This window comes from Aptenodytes forsteri, unplaced genomic scaffold, assembly GCF_000699145.1.
Source record: "Aptenodytes forsteri isolate BGI_AS27 unplaced genomic scaffold, ASM69914v1 Scaffold6, whole genome shotgun sequence".
Taxonomy (NCBI): domain Eukaryota; kingdom Metazoa; phylum Chordata; class Aves; order Sphenisciformes; family Spheniscidae; genus Aptenodytes; species Aptenodytes forsteri.
Genome location: NW_008795709.1, coordinates 34,484 through 51,685, shown reverse-complemented (window position 1 = coordinate 51,685; position 17,202 = coordinate 34,484). Strand labels below are relative to the sequence as shown.

At 43.3% G+C, this 17,202-nt stretch overlaps 1 protein-coding gene across 1 annotated transcript; it reads left to right on the top strand.

Moving 5' to 3' along the window:
* Positions 1-386: 386 nt before the first annotated feature.
* On the top strand, positions 387-15,564 carry REST (RE1 silencing transcription factor). Its single transcript, XM_009283290.2, has 3 exons — positions 387-1,287; positions 6,888-6,971; positions 10,075-15,564. The coding sequence occupies exons 1-3, from the start codon at positions 387-389 to the stop codon at positions 11,763-11,765; spliced, it is 2,676 nt and encodes an 891-aa protein (XP_009281565.1). The 3' UTR covers positions 11,766-15,564.
* Positions 15,565-17,202: the final 1,638 nt, after the last annotated feature.

Sequence of the window (17,202 nt, the reverse complement as noted above, 5' to 3'; positions counted from 1 at the left end):
GGCCCGGCGCGGGGGCAGTCGCCGGCCTGGAGCCCCGCCTGGGTTCAGCGAGACCGGGGGACCAGGGACGTGGGACCCTGCTGTCAGTGCCCCCCCGCCAGGGCTCCACACGGTGGGGTCCTGCACCACACGTAGGGCGGAACCAAACAGCCTTTTCGGGAGAGGAACGGGACCCCCCACCCGCCCCTCGAGGCCGAGCGTGGTCTGTGGTAGCAGGGGAGCGTCTCACCCCGGGTTCAGCCTTCCGCTACCCCAGTGCCTCAGTGAAGAGGTTTAATTTTATGGTGTTACCTGGAGGGCTGCTTGGACAGTACAAAGCAGAGGAGGCTTTTCCGGAACTCAGGTGCTTACAGGTGTTCTTTTTCTCTTCCAACAGAATCACTGCCATGGCAACTCAAGTGCTGGGACAGTCTGGTGGGAACAGCCTCTTTCCTGGCAGTGCTAATATCGGTATGGCATTGTCCAATGACATGTATGACTTACACGACCTTTCTAAAGCTGAGCTGGCAGCTCCTCAGCTTATTATGTTGGCAAATGTGGCCTTGACGGGAGAAGTCAATGGCAACTGCTGCGATTACCTGGTTGGAGAAGAGAGACAAATGGCAGAACTGACAACGGTGGGGGACAGCAACTTCTCAGACAGCGATGGAGAGGGTATGGAAGATAGCCAGGCTGCGGAGAGTGACCGCGAGGCATCTGAAAATGTGGAATTAAGCTCTCTTGAAGTTCCTAGTGTGGAAACCCAAGGTCCAGCTGCTTGCCCCCCTCCTAAGACTCCCAGCGTGGACAAAGATGTCTCATTGGAAGCACCGGGTACTCCAGAAAGCACAGAGGACAAGTGTAAGAGCTTGAAGAGCAAGCCGTTTCGTTGTAAGCCTTGCCAGTACGAGGCAGAGTCTGAAGAGGAGTTTGTGCATCATATCAGGGTTCACAGTGCTAAGAAATTCTTTGTGGAAGAAAATGCAGAAAAGCAGGCCCAGGTGAAGGAGTCTGATTCTTGCACTGCAGAAGAGGTGGATTTCTCTAAGGGCCCAATCCGTTGTGATCGTTGTGGCTATAACACTAACAGATATGATCACTATCTGGCTCACTTGAAGCACCACAACAAAGCAGGGGAAAATGAGAGAGTCTACAAGTGTACCATATGCACTTATACTACCGTCAGTGAATATCACTGGAAGAAACACCTAAGAAATCATTTTCCCAGGAAAGTGTATACCTGCTCACAATGCTCCTATTTTTCAGACAGGAAGAACAATTATATTCAACATATTCGAACTCACACAGGTAAGTCTTTCATCTTTTTTGATTTAAGCGTGGTAAGAGTCCTGAGAAACTGTGATGAATGGAGCAAGCTGAGAGTCTTCTATTTGCAAAGTTCGTTCCACTCCGATAAAGCTCTGTGCTCTCTCCTCTTGGTGCTACCAGGTTATAGCCTCATGGAAGTGTGGGTTTGGTTTGAGCTCCAGTCTGCAGTCCTAGAGGGCTGAGAAAATCTCTCAATGTCAGGGGCCCAAGAGGAGATGAAGAGCATCCTGTTTAGTAATTTTAAGCCAATTTTTCGAAGAGGGCATGACAAAGTGTGCCTGTGATGATGCTCAGGGCCTACAACACGAAAGCCTGATGGACTGTAAAAACAAAACAAGCAGGTTGACAAAAGGTGCCTAAATCACATAAGTAGGTTTGAAAATGGTACCTTCAGACTGAGCTGAAACTTGACTAACCTGTAATTACAAAGAAGGAGCTGATACACACATGCAAAGGAGCCCTCCAGCACCTACAAAGTCAGAATGAGAGTTGAGTAGTGTTCCCAGTGAATGAATTCCTCTTAATGTACAGGGGCCTCGTTTTTTCTAAGGTCTGCATCACTGCAGTAGCCAGAAGTAGACACATACTTCTGTTGGCCTATAGGAAGCCCCCGAGGGAGCCTTTGGCCTGATGTCCTGTCTTCTCCTTAGCATCGGTTTGTAATCTCAAGGAAAAGCGTGAGGCCCCTTTCTACTCTGGTTTATACCAAGTGGAATCAAAGGACCTTCAGTGTTGCTGCCGTCCTGTGAGCTGGGACCATAGGTGATTTAGGAAACACCTTGCTTTTGATACAAAAGAGCCTCGCCAGCCTCTTACATGAGGAGTCCTGAAGCATAGCCGAACTTGCGACTCCTTTCTAGGAGGGGACGTCGTAGCCGCCTCGCCTCTTTGGGCAGTGAGGTACAGTTGCTTTGCCTCCTGATCCCTTTTGTGGAAGCAGGAGGGCAGTTAAAACCTTTCTTGCAGCTTCTCAGCAGTTTTTATTTCCACCTTGTCAAGGCTTTCTGAGGAGTCGGCAGACTCGCTAACCATCTTCTGGCATGCTGACCTGACTCGGTTCCCCTTTATTGTAGGCTGTGCTGGCTGAGCAAAACTGGGGAATTTCTCCTTTGAAGTTATGTTTTGTCACAGCAGTGACATGAATGGTTTGGAGGCTTCAGTTCAGTTGTCTGCAGCTGTCTGGAAGGGGAGGGCTGGACTCGGGCGGCCTCGGGGCTGGGCTTGAGCTCAAGTGTGCAGAAGTTTGTGTTCGTCAGCATGCTTTAGTATCTGCTTGGACGGGGTTTGGAGGGTCTGCTGGGAGTTTTAGTACCTTCAGACATGCTCTTTTCTTAATAGCCACGTGCTGTTGTTTAGAGAATACCATCAGTTTAAAAATCAGTCCTGTCTAAATATTTTTTTCCTAAACAAGTAAACAAAGATTATTGTGAGAGGTGTTAGCAAAATGGTGTGGTTTATCCTCCAGTTTGTTTTCTTTGTGTATTGTGGGAGATAACAAGAAAGAGACCAGGTAAAAATGTCAAAATAGTAGGAGAAAACTAAATAAATCATCCGGGGAACTCGTGGCCAAATGTGAGCCCATGCTGTGGTGCCTGTCTGTTTTACATTTGTCTCGACTTTAAATTCATCCCTGCTTGTGTTTGTACATGACATTAGGTCCCCCTCTGATCTCTGAAAGCTCTTGTTGAGTTTTACAGGAACTAACCATGAAAGCATGTTTGCTGAGGAAGCACTCTGTTATCACTGCATTTGACCAATTTACCAGTGAACTGTATTAAAGTAAAAAAAAAAAATCAAGCGTGTTAAGCTATGTAGGATATTGTCCAGTTCCTCTTTTCTCCTTTAAAAATAGTGGTGCAATCAAGATTTCTAGTTCTTTTGTTTGTCACATCTTTTCATTATTTTAACTAAGCTGAAATGAGTGATTATGATTATGATTTCAGCATTTTTTAGTCCACGCTGGTAGTTGTTTCTTTGCTAGCTCTTACCTAAAAGTTAAGATCTTTCGGCCAGTTCTCACTTGATAAAAATCTTACAGATATGTTAGTAGACTCATTTAGAAATGCAGTTTGTTTCCAGTAACATTGATTTTGTGGGGGAGAGCGTTAAAGATAAAGGAAGAGTGTTAGGAGAATGAATAAACTACTGGCAGGTATATTTATACACCAGGCTAAAAGTTTCTACTGGTATTAATGTGTAATCAGTTGCCTTAAAAAACATGAACAAAACCACAACGCACAAAACCCCCCCAAACAAACAAGCAACCCCCCAAAAAAAATCAGAAAAAACACCCACAGATATTTTATAGTCAAAAGTATTTGCTGACTGTTAACATAACAGTACTGAATTTAATAAAAACTGTCTGAATAATACTAAAATATCTTTGGATTATAGTTTTCATTTAGAACTTAAGAAGAATATTTGTTGCAAAAAAGATGAGAGGGATACATACATACTACATTTTCTTCCTATTTTATGGGTTCAGAATATTAAGAAGGAAGTTGGAATTGTTTGTTACTTTAGTTTCCTGATTGCTAATAGGTTAAATAATTTTGGATAGATACTTTTTTCTCTCTCCTATTTTTTGTACTTCACCTGCTTTTTTCTGTGTGGGAAAATGCCTCCTTGCAGATAATTGGATTCTGCTGTGTTTGAGCCATCCAGTTTTCTGAAACACTGACCCTGTGCAGTGTGCAGTTTCACAGGATCAAATGCTCTGCTGCTGCTGCTGCTGGAGAAAGGCAGTCTCAGTTTTCCCCCCATATCCTGGGACTGATTGATTCAGCTCACTAAAATGGCAGTAAAATACTCCTTTCCTCTTCCCCAGGTTGGTTTTCTGCTGCTTAGTGAAATGAATCGACTTGCTAAGGACACATACAAATGCCAGAGCACATGGCCAGGAGCAGGGAAGGGGACTGCGTGTCAGTACCTTGCGTGGTGGGAGAAATACCTATCCTCCGCATGTTTGGGGACCACGGGAAGGCCGGCAGAGGTTATCTGCTTGCCTGTCGCTTGCATCCGTGTTGGAAAGCAGGTGTCCGTGAACCCGCCCTGTACTGGAAGATGCCTTGCAGCTTGTGACAGTGCTTGTGTGGCAGGCTGCTGACAAATATGGGGGACCTTGGGCAGAGGAGTGGTTTAAGGACCCTGCAGGTGGTGATAAGCATGTCAGCTGGGAGAGCTACATCTGGAAGAGCCTGTCTGCTGCCCAGGAGGGGGTGGCTGGAGATGTTCAGGGCCGTCCCTTCCTTTGCTGATGGGGCAGAAAGGACTCTGTGTCAGGGACAGATCTACCTGGACTTGTTTGTGCTCATTAGACGTGTTAGACCAAGTTTTGACTTGATTTATCCCATCAACTACCCACACTGCTGATCCTGGAACTGTACTACGTGCAAGACAGTGCAGCATTGTTCTCAATTTTTTTCCATTTTACTTGTTAGAAGCAATTTCTAGAAAACTTAATTGAAAATCATCTGCAGGGCTATATAAATAAGACATCTACTTCAGGCAGTCCCAGTGTTCAGTGCCTAGCTTTGGGCTGTCATTTTTCTTAAATTTTGGTTGTCATAGGGGATCTTTCTTGCTTGCCACTGCGTTGGAAGTTTGATGGAAGCAGTTTCGTTTCAAGCAGACAGAACTTCTAATAGCATTACAAGAAAAGCTTTATAAAGAGATGATCTTAAACCTGTTCACTGATGTTGGTCTGCCTGTTCATTTGCATAGAGTTAAGTGCCTGCTTAAGCTTTTGCTAGGTCGGGCCTTGTTCTTTAAGTGTCTTGTGGAGAGGTTTTTTGGTGGCTTGTTTGCATATAATGAGCCTGTAAAATTACAATAAAAATCCTTTGGGGAATAGCATTTTATAAAACAGCTCTTACAGTGTAGTCAGGCATTTAATTCTCAAGTGGCAATAACACATTTTAAATTAGTTGCATTCATCATACTTTAAATCTAGTACGTTTTGTTGCTGTCCCCTATATAAAATACCTGAAATAAAGCCTTTTCCACATTTCTAACGTTGCAGGTAACTTTAAAGATATGAAATGTCAGGTAATGGGAAGAAGACATGACTGAATATTCCAGGACCTTTGGTCACATATTTTCAGATTATAAGGAGTCATTTAAAAACACAACCATTTCTTTATAACAAAAGGCCTACCCCTCCCTTGTGCATGACTTAATCTTATTGTGTGTATTGCACCAATCTCCTACCTTGTTTTAACTGGAAAGGGAGGGGGGGTATGGTTGTTAGGGTGAATTTACCTTTAAACTGCTGATCTAATCAAGAACGATAGTCTAAATGTTTGATGGGAGGAAGAAATGTGGGATTAGTCTGCATTACAAAGACCGCTTCTACTGCTATTTTGTCAAAGGCCTGCAGTGGAGCCTCACATCACATACTGGCAGATGAAGGTCTTTGCTGCTGCAGATAGAGCTATGCCTCTGGAAGTGAACAAATAGCCTGTATGCAGGGCTTTTGCTGACGTCCAGGTCTCAGTGATTTGGAGAGCACATTGGTTGTGTGCTTCAATTGATGTAGCAAAATGCTGTAGTGTAATTCTGACCATGACTTGAAAAAATATTAAAACCGAGTAATACATATTACTTTTCCCTTCCCAACTTCACTCCCCTCTTCTGTTGGGGTATCCACCCTAGACTAAAAAGTGTGTTTACAACTTGTAGTGGAGACAAGGCAGCCTAGATCTCTTTGCTGTGCTAGCAGTTTGGGGCAAACACCCCTGGTACTTATCTGGACCTGCCTAACAGATGTTAATTCTAAAACTGTCTGCCTTTATTCGGGGCTTGTCTTCACTTGAAGAGGATTTTCAAGTATCATTGTACTGATAGTTACACAAGCTAACTGTCCCTTGTGGAGACCTAATTTATGACAGGTTAGTTTCCATTAGTTCTCCAGAAACAATAACTCTGCAGGCAGAGGGATTTGAGTCTTCAAAATAAATGTTGCTGCTACACTTGAGCTTTTGCTAGCAGCATAGTTTCACTGAGCAGGGCATCATGCTTTTCCACGCTCCAAGCTAATTTCACTCTGCCAGTAAAACTTTGGAAGTAGAGACCCAGTCTCTATCTGCGCTGGTGTTCTGGCAAATGCAGTCCGCGCTGAATGGATGGTTGCTCCCCATCTTAATCCAATTTAAACATGGAGGTTTCAGGTAAGGTGTTATGTGAAGCAAGAACATACCTGGTTTCTTACAGGGTCTGTATCTTTTGTACATCTTCTGAGCGCTGGGAGAAAATACTGTAGGAAAGTCAGCTGTGGTGGCTTAGGGCTTCCTAAAGGTGGTTGTTCTCATCACCTTTTGTCTGAGGTTACCGTCTGACACCAGATGGACATGAGGATGTGCCTCTCTCGTATTCTGCCCCTTCACTAGCCTCATTCATAAGGCATGACACGTTGCACTGGTCCAGCTCAGGCACATGCTTCTCACTGTGGGCCTTTGCTGAGAGGTAATGTGCCCTCAAATACAGCTTGGGGATCTGTGACAGCCTCACGTGTATGGCTCGGTAACCAAGTTTGGGAATCGGCTGTGTTTCAGTAACTAATTTGCTGTTTGTTTTTGCAGGGGAGCGACCCTATCAATGTGCTATGTGTCCTTATTCCAGCTCTCAGAAGACCCATTTAACCAGGCACATGCGCACCCACTCAGGTTGGTAAGGGGCGGCAGCAGCGTGACTCGGGAAAAGGGGTTGGTTCACAGAACCACAGCATGGTTGAAGTTGAAAGGGACCTCTGGAGGTAATCTGGTCCAGCCCCCCTGGTCAAGCAGGGCCACCTAGAGCAGGCTGCCAGTTCTGTGTGAGATGTCATCCAGTACGGCCTGAGCTTTAGCTCTGGTTTTAACAGGGAAGGTTATCTTTACCTGCTAAGGAAATGCTAAGTGTCATTAATAAAAGTGATAACAGGGGAATATATCTTTTTCTTTCCCTTTTACTTTCCAAGGTGTATTCTGAGGTTCATAGGGCTGCTCTAGTAGTCCTAGTAATCTAGTAGCAAATACAACATGGTGATGATATAGGAGCAGATTCTTGCCTTCTGCCTGCTGCCGTAACTCAGTTCAAATCAATGAAGCTGGGAAAATTTTGAGCAGCTGAGAGTCTCCTCTGTGATGTCTGCGATTTCATCTCATCCAGGGGTTCTGAGGGAACCCTTAGCTTTTGCTTAGTACTACAGAAAGATGTAAAATAGTGTCTGCTTATGGCAAGGAGACACAGAGGAGAAAAAAGCGAGCTCAGAGGGTGTTCACAAGTAACTCAGTCTTGTGGCCCTAAAAGCCAAATTAGCGATTTTCATTAGCCTTTATTTCCCATTACTGGTCATAAGCTGTGGTGTTACAAACATCTGCTCTCGCTCTCTTGCGAATCTCCTTTTGAATTAAGTAATAGCATTTTTGTGAGTTGTAACAGCATAGCCATGCTAGACACAACCACAGTTGTCCTTTGCGACCCTCCTGGGGGAGCTCAGGTAGATCTCAGCCTGTGCTTTTGGCTTGCTAATATCTGAATTGACCAGACCTAGGTGAATTCCTAATCCTAGCAAACAGTAGTGAAAGTCTCCTGAACAGTAATTGTTTCAATTTCAGTAGATGAGGCTTTTAATTGAAACCAGAAGGCAGGCAATTTTAACTGTTGTGGATGGGGGGTTTGGACCCATTAAAAATAGCCAGCTTTAAAATGACATGCCAGTATTTTGGTTTGAGAATTTTGTGAATGAAGTATTCTGCTTCCAGAAACAAAAATCATTTTTGGTTGAACCTCTGGGCTAAATGCAAATTTGCAAATGGTTTGGTCAATACTGAGCCTGGAAACTGTTAGATGAACATCTTATTCTCCCCTTGTCTGTGCAAAGAAGTCTCAAATCCAAAGGAGATGAGGAGTGGGATCTGCCCTTGGCCCTTGACTCAAAGGTCTGGGAGAGAGGGCGTGAGCTGTGCTGACAGAAGTGGGAGTGCACATGGGACTCTTGCTATCAGGGGTGTTTTATTAATAGCTCTCATAACTTCTATTGCATGTCTTGCCACATTGCCCAGGCAGCTGAACCTTTTCTATGGCAATTTCTGGACTCCTGCAGTTCACAGGCTGGCCTTTTAAGGCAAACTGGTGCTGGAGCTGTCTTCAAATGTCAGACAGTGAACGACAGTGGTTTAGAGCCTACTTCACAGCTGTATTCTTAGCCATCTTGGTACATGTCCTTTCCACCTGTGCAACAAAACCCCTGGGTTTAGTAGAGGTGACGGACACAAACTCTTCACATAAAACCTTTGAGTTACCCTGTTGCAGCCACCTCTGAGCACTCTGTGCAGTTAGAAAAGCTTGTTCAAGTGCATGTAAAAGAGAGGCTGTTCTTGTCCTCACTCTGTGTAACATGGAACTGTTTGTTGAAGTGTAGGCGATAAAGGTCCATGCTTGCGAGAAGGACGAGCAGTGAAGCACATCAAGCTTAAACTTGTGGAAAATGTCACCAGGAAGTGGGGGGAAAAAGGAAGGAAGGAAAGAAGACAGGCTGAAGATGATAGGGAATCAAAGTAACCCTTCTTGAAATAATAAAGAGATGCTGCAGGCAGACGTGAAATGATCTAGACTCTTAAACAAGTGTCCCCATCCTTCCTGCCAGGGAGGCAGCACAGCCTTTTATAGAGTTTGTGAGGGCGTTGCAGATCAGCCATGTGGCTAACACAAACAGACACCACAGTCACAGTGACTTCATCTTCGCTGCAGGCTGCTCTGGTCTCCTGAGTTGTGCTGCAGTGGAGCAGGATGAGTATGGGCAGTGTCGGGGCAGCGGGTTGCAGGGGTGGGAGAAGTACTATTGTACCATGAGCAGAAGGGGCTGGAGTGGATTTTCAACATACTTAGGAAGTGGCACGCATTAGTTCTTCAGGTCAGTTTTGAAATGCTGGTTCAGAGCTCAGGAGCATCCCAAATTCCTCAGCTGAATTTGCACAGATGTTCTCAAAGTATTTCTGGACTTGAGTTGTTGCGCTAGAAGTGTTTTTCCTATTTGCTTTGATGTGTAAATGGCTGCTGCAGCGGCATGCACTAAGCAGAACATTTCAGGAACACTTCTGCAAGAGTCATTGCAAAACTGTAAATCTAGATTTCAGTAGTAACATGATGGCTTTGGACTGCATATGGTTGGCTTGCCAAGAGTAACCTGCAGCCAGTACATCACGTGTTTTGAGACACCATAACAGTGAACTGAATTATCAGCGGTAAAGATCATCTGAGCAGTGTGTCCCTTTCACGTGCTTTGGGTTTTGCTAGCTTCTTTTCCCTCGTTTCCTTTTCAATGCAAACATGAAGTATGCTAAATCTGTGTAAAGTTGGACTTTTTTGAAACGTTTGTGTGAAACTGCTATTCATCAAATGTTACATTTCCATTTTTCTACAATGCATTCAATGGACCAGTTGGGTATGGATTCCATTTGCTAATATTACTGTAGAGAGATCTCTGCCGGTATGTATGCATAGCCAGAACCTGTGACGTTGTTACTGCTTGTTTGGTTTTGGATCCCCTTCCTCCCAACCCTTGCCCCTTCTCTCTTTTTTGTATTTTGTTCTTGGTGTCTTGTGAATGTGTTTGTGACTTGTGGATTTCTTATGTTGACTTTACTTAATTTTAAAGGCGCATGGATAATTTTTTTTTCTTTTTGAGTTTCATATATCTGTATCTGTATTAGTGGGAAGTGATTTTCCCCCCCACCCCCCATACTTAATAATCACCATCATTCCCTTCCGCCCTTCCTTCCTTAGGTGAGAAGCCATTCAAATGTGATCAGTGCAGCTATGTGGCCTCAAACCAGCATGAAGTAACTCGTCACGCAAGGCAGGTTCACAATGGGCCGAAGCCTCTGACTTGCCCACACTGTGACTACAAAACAGCTGACCGCAGCAATTTCAAAAAGCACGTTGAGCTCCACGTCAATCCGCGCCAGTTTCTCTGTCCTGTTTGTGATTACGCAGCATCTAAAAAATGTAACCTGCAGTATCACATCAAATCCAGGCATCCCGATTGTTCTGACATCACCATGGATGTTTCAAAGGTGAAGCTACGGACTAAAAAGAGCGAAGCTGACTTTTCTGAGAGCATTAATGACAAAGCGGAGAAGGAACAAACGAAAGGGGATTCAGCTGCAAAGAAAACTGAGAAAATTGTGAAAGTAGAGAAGAAAGATAATTTGGCAAAGGAAAAGAAGCCGACGAGCAATGTTTCTGCAGGCCAGGTGACAACCAGAAGTCGGAAATCGGCTTCAGAAAACAAGGAGGTGGATATTAAAACTGAGAAAAATACTGAGAAAACATGTAAAACAAAGAAGATCAAAAGAAAGGCAGAGGCTGAAGTAACTTCCTCAAAGCAAGAGCCTGCAAATGATACCTCAGCAGTAACAAAAAAGAAAAAGAAAGTGGAAACTAAATCCAGAGACTGCCAGGAAGCTCAAAAAAGTGATGTTGTACCAGAGGAGGAGGCTAAAAAGCAAAATTCTTGCCTCAAGAAAAACAGAAAAAAGAAAGCTCTGAAAAATAAGCACAGTAAGAAAAGCAGTAAACTCGACCAGGAGAAGATCGAGGACGAGGAGATGCCAGACGAGTGTCCTATCACAGAAGAGGATGGATGCGTGAAGCCTGACACTGGGGACAGCGACCAGAAGGAGCAAGATCCCACTGACATAGCGGCATTAAACAACGATGGTGGCTATGCTCTCAAGGGGGAGAGCACCGATCCCAAAGGAAGCTGCATACAAGACCCAGGGCAGCTTTGTCTGCCAGCTCAGGATGCAAACACAGAAGCTGAGGTGGAGGACCAAGAAATGCCTGCTGCAGCAGAGGAGAGCGAGGACACTCTTGGTGAAAAAGAGGAGGAGAGAAAGGAGGACAAAGGGCAAGACACTTGCCCTGAGGAATCTTCCCATGCAGTGTCTTCTGAAAAAAGCTTCGATGTGCCCATGGATGTGGTACCAGATCTGGTGCCTGAGAAGGAGCCAGAGGAAATGTGCATGGCAGAAACTGTGAGTAACTCAGACCCGATGGACCTGACTAAGACGCGCCTGCCAGCGACAGAGCCAATAGGAGATGCCGTGCCGGCACCTGCGCCTCCGCAAAGCCCTAAAGTTGCTCTGGCCTTATCATCTCCGGGTAACACAGCAGTGAATGAATCTCAGGAAATGGATGAGGATGAGGGCATCCACAGCCACGAAGGCAGCGACATAAGTGACAACATATCAGAAGGAAGCGATGACTCGGGGTTAAATGGTGCTCGCTCTGTACAAGAGGAAACAAGTCCAAAGACGTCACAAGGAGCTGCAGACACCACAGTGGCCAGGGAGAACTATGTGTGCATTTTCTGTGACCGCTCATTTAAAAAGGAAGGTGAATACAGCAAGCACCTCAATCGCCACTTAGTCAATGTGTATTATCTTGAGAAGGCAACAAAAGGGCAGGAGTAGAAATAGCTGTGGTTTGGGGGAATCGTCTTTTGTAAGATCTTATACAGCTTATGTACAGATATTGTAGATTTATTTTTTTTTTAAGCACGGTTTGCTTTAGTGTCTGCATTGGTTTGGTTTTTTTTTTTTAAGTTGGAAATATTTTTTGACAACTTTTTGTGTAATGGTAAACTCCAAACTATTGGATCTCTTCATTAGAGAAGGCAGGTAGGGTGTATGAGGCTGTGTCTGTAAGCTTCTAGTCTATTAGCTTATGCAATTCTTTTATAAATTGAGTTTTAGGATCAAGACTGTAGCTAACAGTACGCAAGTTGGATGTTCATAGAGCCATTGGCATTAGTTGCTTTTTGTTCTAGCAGCCAACTCCTTCTCTCTCTCCCCTCTTCCCCTTTTTTTTTTAGTTCTTCTCAATGTGTCTTGATGTTCAAAGTGTTAAACTACTTGATGGTTTTTCTACCAGGAAGATAGCTTCTATTGCATAAAAGAGCACTTTGTAAAAGAAATCAAAGTTGGCTAGTGATGAACATAACTGTTTTAAGATAATTATAATTGTGAACATACATTTCAGATCCCCTAAGCATGAATGGTGAGCCAAAATTTGGGAGTAGTCCTTCCAACTTTTGATTGGAGAACCTCTGTCTTGATTAATATCTTAATGACTGTGATATGTAATTGGCTTTGTTGTGGGGGAGCAAGTTTGTTATTTTTAATTTCTGCCTTTTTTTTTTTATTGTGCTTTAAGGGCTTAAAATATTGCACATTGTTTTTGATTTTTACCTATGCAGTTTAATCCTTTAGGAATAGCGCTTGTGCAGTACATGTACACTTTATATATGCATGTTTGGTTTTGTTTGTGTAAGGTTTTTTTTTTTATTTGGAAACGTTCAGTTTCGTTGCTTACCATGGAACAGTTTTCTGTGACAGTTTTCTGTGAAGCTCTTTACTGCGGATTTTCCTTGTTTTCCTGGGGTATTATTAGTTGTGCATGAAGTCGCTGAAATTATGAAGTGCTTAGCAATATATTTTTGACTGGCTTTAAAATTGTATAGTTCTTGAGCAAAAGGATATCAATGCAATTTCAAAACACTATTTTATAGGATTTGTTTTATCATGGAAATGCCACTTCTGATATTTTGAATACACATACAGAGTAATAAATTCTAATTTATCATTTGGGATCACCAGACAGGAAAATACTCACTCTCAATGGAAATGGTCTGCAGATTCTGCAAGTCCAGATGATTATTATTTTTTTTTCCTCCTCTTTTCATTTCTGTGGTAGACAGCAGTCAAACTTCATGAGCTTAAAAAAAGTAAAATAGTAGCACTGATATAAGTGTGGTTCATCAAAATTAACATCTCACATGCCAAAAATACAAATAAAGATAAATCAACTGGTAAGCAACAAACCTGGCATTAAAAACTGTAAGAATTCCTGCTCCTTATTCATTCAAGCTGCATTTAATAAAATCATCCTGCTTCCATGCAGAGAGAAACACATAAGTGATCAGATTGTCATCTCAGGTTTACATGCAAGAAATGTCATACCAGGAGTTTTTAATTCTAAACAGATTTAATTTCTGGCACACACAAACACAAGAGAGATTGCGTGCTTACTGCTTGTAGCCAACCAGTGGCAAAACGTAAACAAAATCCAAACCAGCAGGGAAAAAGCAAAACCCTCCAGTCCCATCTGTGCACTCTTCTGACTGTCCTTAGCCGCCTTTCCAGTGGGAGCAGCTGGGGGCAGCTTCTCTGGTTGTCAACTCCGAAGAAGCAAATTCGGAGGCAGGTGTTATTTGGAGAGTGAAGTTGAGGAGTTCAGACAGTATTTGTCAGAGCACTTTAGGGCAAATACTTTCAATGTATGCTCTGGAATAAACCCTGTTCTTCTCTGCATGTCCCCACAGCATCTTCCCCTCCAAACCAACCCACTGCCTTGAATGAATAGAGAGCAACAATGCTACATTGCTTCTGCTTTTGGGAGAGATTGGTAACAGGAGGCCAAAGATTTGAGAGGGAAGGCATCCCTCGTGGCAGAAATAAATTGTATAATGTATAGTGAGTTTTTGTTTGCATAGATAGTGTTCAATCCTTACCTTGGCTGCGACAATCATTGTCAACTGAAGATCAAGTTGCAACTATATTTATGTTAAACATTAAGAAAATAAACATTGTTGAATTGTTTTCCTAAACAACCAGTTGTAATAGTCTTAGATGTATTTTTTTTTTCTTCGTAATAGTGTTTCCTTTATATATAAATGTTGCCACCATTTGTGAGCGATGTGAGCAGATGCTGGGAATTCCAGTACTGTGTAGAGGTTTTATAGCTCCCTTCATATCCTTGCGAAGAGCCTTTGCCATCTTGTGAGAGCCTTCAAGGACTTTAACTATGTTCAAATAAACTTGTGGACTGGCCTGATAATTTTTCTGGTTTGTTTTTAAATGAAAATAATGGTGTTGACTGACTTTAAATCTCTCTCTCTGAGATAAAAACAAAGATGTGGTTCTCTGAGATACTCTGCTGCACATTTCTGTGAAGTGGTCAAGGTTTCAATGCTTCAATGCTTGATATGACAAGAACTCTTGAAGATGACAGTCGGCTCCTGTTCGGCAGTATTTCTTACCACAAGATTAGAAACTGAAAATAAATTATTAACATATTAAGAAGAAGAAAAGTTGATTCTTTCTATCTGAGACCCATCAACAATGTCCTGAAATACCTAACGTTGGTGCAGAACTGTGCTGGAATTCTCTGCTTGGTTAAGACCAAGGTTTGGGAGTATGTTACGGTAAAGCAGCAAGGATGTAATGCATTATGTGTAACTAAAATGTTAGACATTGCTAATATTGAGTATTTGAGGGGGGGGTGCAGGTCAGGTAACCCACCATACATGGTGGTCTTACATTGCTGTATCTCCCTTTAAACAATGCCTTTTTTTTTGGTCTTTTTCAATATTCTTAAATTATTTTGTGTTGGTTTTGCCAATGCTAGCATTTTTGTGTTTCTTGGCAATAATACCTGTACGAGTTCAACCTCCAGTACGCGGTTGGGAGGATTAGCACACCGATACCGCTACACTGCCAGCCCTCGGTTGAGCAACATGGTGTTTTGGGCTTTTGCTGTATGAATCTGTACACTCAAAGTAACTGCCCTGAGAAATGATCTGCAAGTGGGTAGCTATTTCTGGATTTTGATGATCTAGGCTGGAACTTTAGTTGTTTAAAGAAGAAGAATGTTTAACAACTGACAGGCCAGTTAAGATACAGTAATGTCATTGATTTCAACAGATTTAATTGGTTTCAACAGATTTAATGTAGCTGAAAGGTATTAAATCAAACTCAAGAGTTTTCTTGAATGTCAGTTGTGTAGATATGTGGCATGCATACAATATTAACAGAATCCAAATAGCTAATGGAATTGTTTTATGTGTACATATATTTTCCCCCTCTAAAATTACATTAGCTAACAAACTTTTGTAAGCTGGCATGAAAACATGTTTATGATGTTTAGTTGCACCATGTTTGATGCTTTTACAGTGCAATACTTGTATTCTCTGAATTAAACCAAAGGTAATTTTTTTCATGCTCTCTCTACTGTAGTGCATGACAGTCTTTTCTACGTTTGTAATAGATGTAAAACAAGCCAGATCATACATCCTGTTTTTAGCTAAAACATGTATAAGTCTTTTGTCCAAAATGTAGTATAAAGTTAAACTAAATTGCATTATATTAACCCTTACAAGTGTATTTTCCTAAGCATAGTTATGATTAAATAAACTTTATTAAGGAACTTGCAGCTTCTATCTCCCACTTATTAATGGCTATGAAAGCCGTTTGTAACTAAAGGCAGGAGCAGTGCAAGCATTGTTGACGGAGCTCTTCAAGACCTCGAGCCAGCACAGTCTGGGGGAGCCAGTACATAGATGCCATGTGTGTGCACATGCAGACTTGACTGCAGACAGGGACAACGGCTCCAGAAAGAGGTTCTTTTTCCATTTCAACATACTGTATTCATTTCCCTGCCCGTTTCAGTGAGGGCAGGGCACAAGGTGGCAGATGCATGCACACGGATGAGGTTCAAACTTAATGCTGGACTTGTTTGTGACTTGGCCGGACAGGCCCGATGGGCATGAAATGCATATTCCCTGCCATGTGAGAAGAAATGCAACTTGAGGGAAGCTGCAGCTTTTAAATTTGAGTTTCAGAGGTAATGCAAGTGGCAATTCCTTCTGCGTTCCGAAAGGGTCTCTGGTGCTGCCTCATCTGGGGAATTAACAGTAGATTTATAAAAATGAGGTCACCCGTCATCCCTATGGCTACAATACTCCATATAGGTATTGAAAATGGCTTGAGAGCTGTGGAGCCCCGTATAGCCTGCAAGGGTGACTTTTCATCTCTCTGCCAGCCTGGCCCTTCTTGAAAACCTGAGCTGGATAAGCCCATGATGTTAACCTGCCTTCTAGGGCTTGGTCATTCTTGCCTCCTACTAATGCAGAACAATTCTTATTTGCCAAGGGACCAAGGCAAACAACATTTGATGAACTTGTGGGGATAGTTGTAGATGCACCTGCTGCAGCTTTGATCATTTTGGGATGCTCTAGAAGCATAAGAAATGAGCTTTTGTCTTCTCTGATTAAACATTTTCTCATAAACAATGCCCCCCCCAAAGTGGTCTTACTCTGTCAATGTGAATTTGGGTTTCTGAGCCATGCAGTTAGTAGTCAAGCAGTAAAAAGCAGGGTGCACCGCTACCACGGGACATAGCCTTGGAGGCCTGCAGGATGGCAGGGGTTGTCATCACCTGGGTAAGGGGCAGGTTTTGGTTTGCTCCCCTCAAAGTCATGTAGACAGCGTGTATGCAGCTTATGGTAAACCCGGTGTAAGGACAGGGAACAGGAGTGGTACCTGAGCCTGCCCATGGGCTGCAAGGGAGATGCTCTGAGAGCATGGCATAGAGACGGCAGGGTCTGGGTACTTGTGTGCCTCTTTGCCTGTGCCGTGTGAGTTAATGATTTCAAACTGGATCAATAGAGGAGAGCCTGCCCTTTGTACTATCAGCTAGTGCTGCCCCCCACCCCCAGGAGGGTGTTCTGGGGACAAGCTAGCTGAAATGAGAGAACACAAGTAGGGTGGCAACCTGGGAAACCATTTTCCCTTAAACCTGCAGTCAGGTCATCCTTATCTTATGAAAGGCAGGTCCTGCTTGACTAACCTGATCTCCTTCTGTGACAAGGTGACCCGCTTAGTGGATGAGGGAAAGGCTGTGGATGTTGTCTACCTAGACTTTAGTAAAGCCTTTGACACCATTTTCCACAGCATCCTCCTGGAGAAACTGGCTGCTCATGGCTTGGACGGGTGTACTCTCTGCTGGGTCAAAAACTGGCTGGATGCCCGGGCCCAGAGAGTTGTGGGGGATGGAGTTCAATCCCGTTGG

What these genes read in the sequence shown, in the direction of transcription:
- REST (XM_009283290.2), top strand. Translation starts at nt 387, where the DNA reads ATGGCAACTCAAGTGCTGGGACAGTCTGGTGGGAACAGCCTCTTTCCT. An exon ending in ACATATTCGAACTCACACAG is followed by an intron (nt 1,288 to 6,887) that starts GTAAGTCTTTCA and finishes TTGTTTTTGCAG; the next exon opens with GGGAGCGACCCTATCAATGT. An exon ending in GCACATGCGCACCCACTCAG is followed by an intron (nt 6,972 to 10,074) that starts GTTGGTAAGGGG and finishes TTCCTTCCTTAG; the next exon opens with GTGAGAAGCCATTCAAATGT.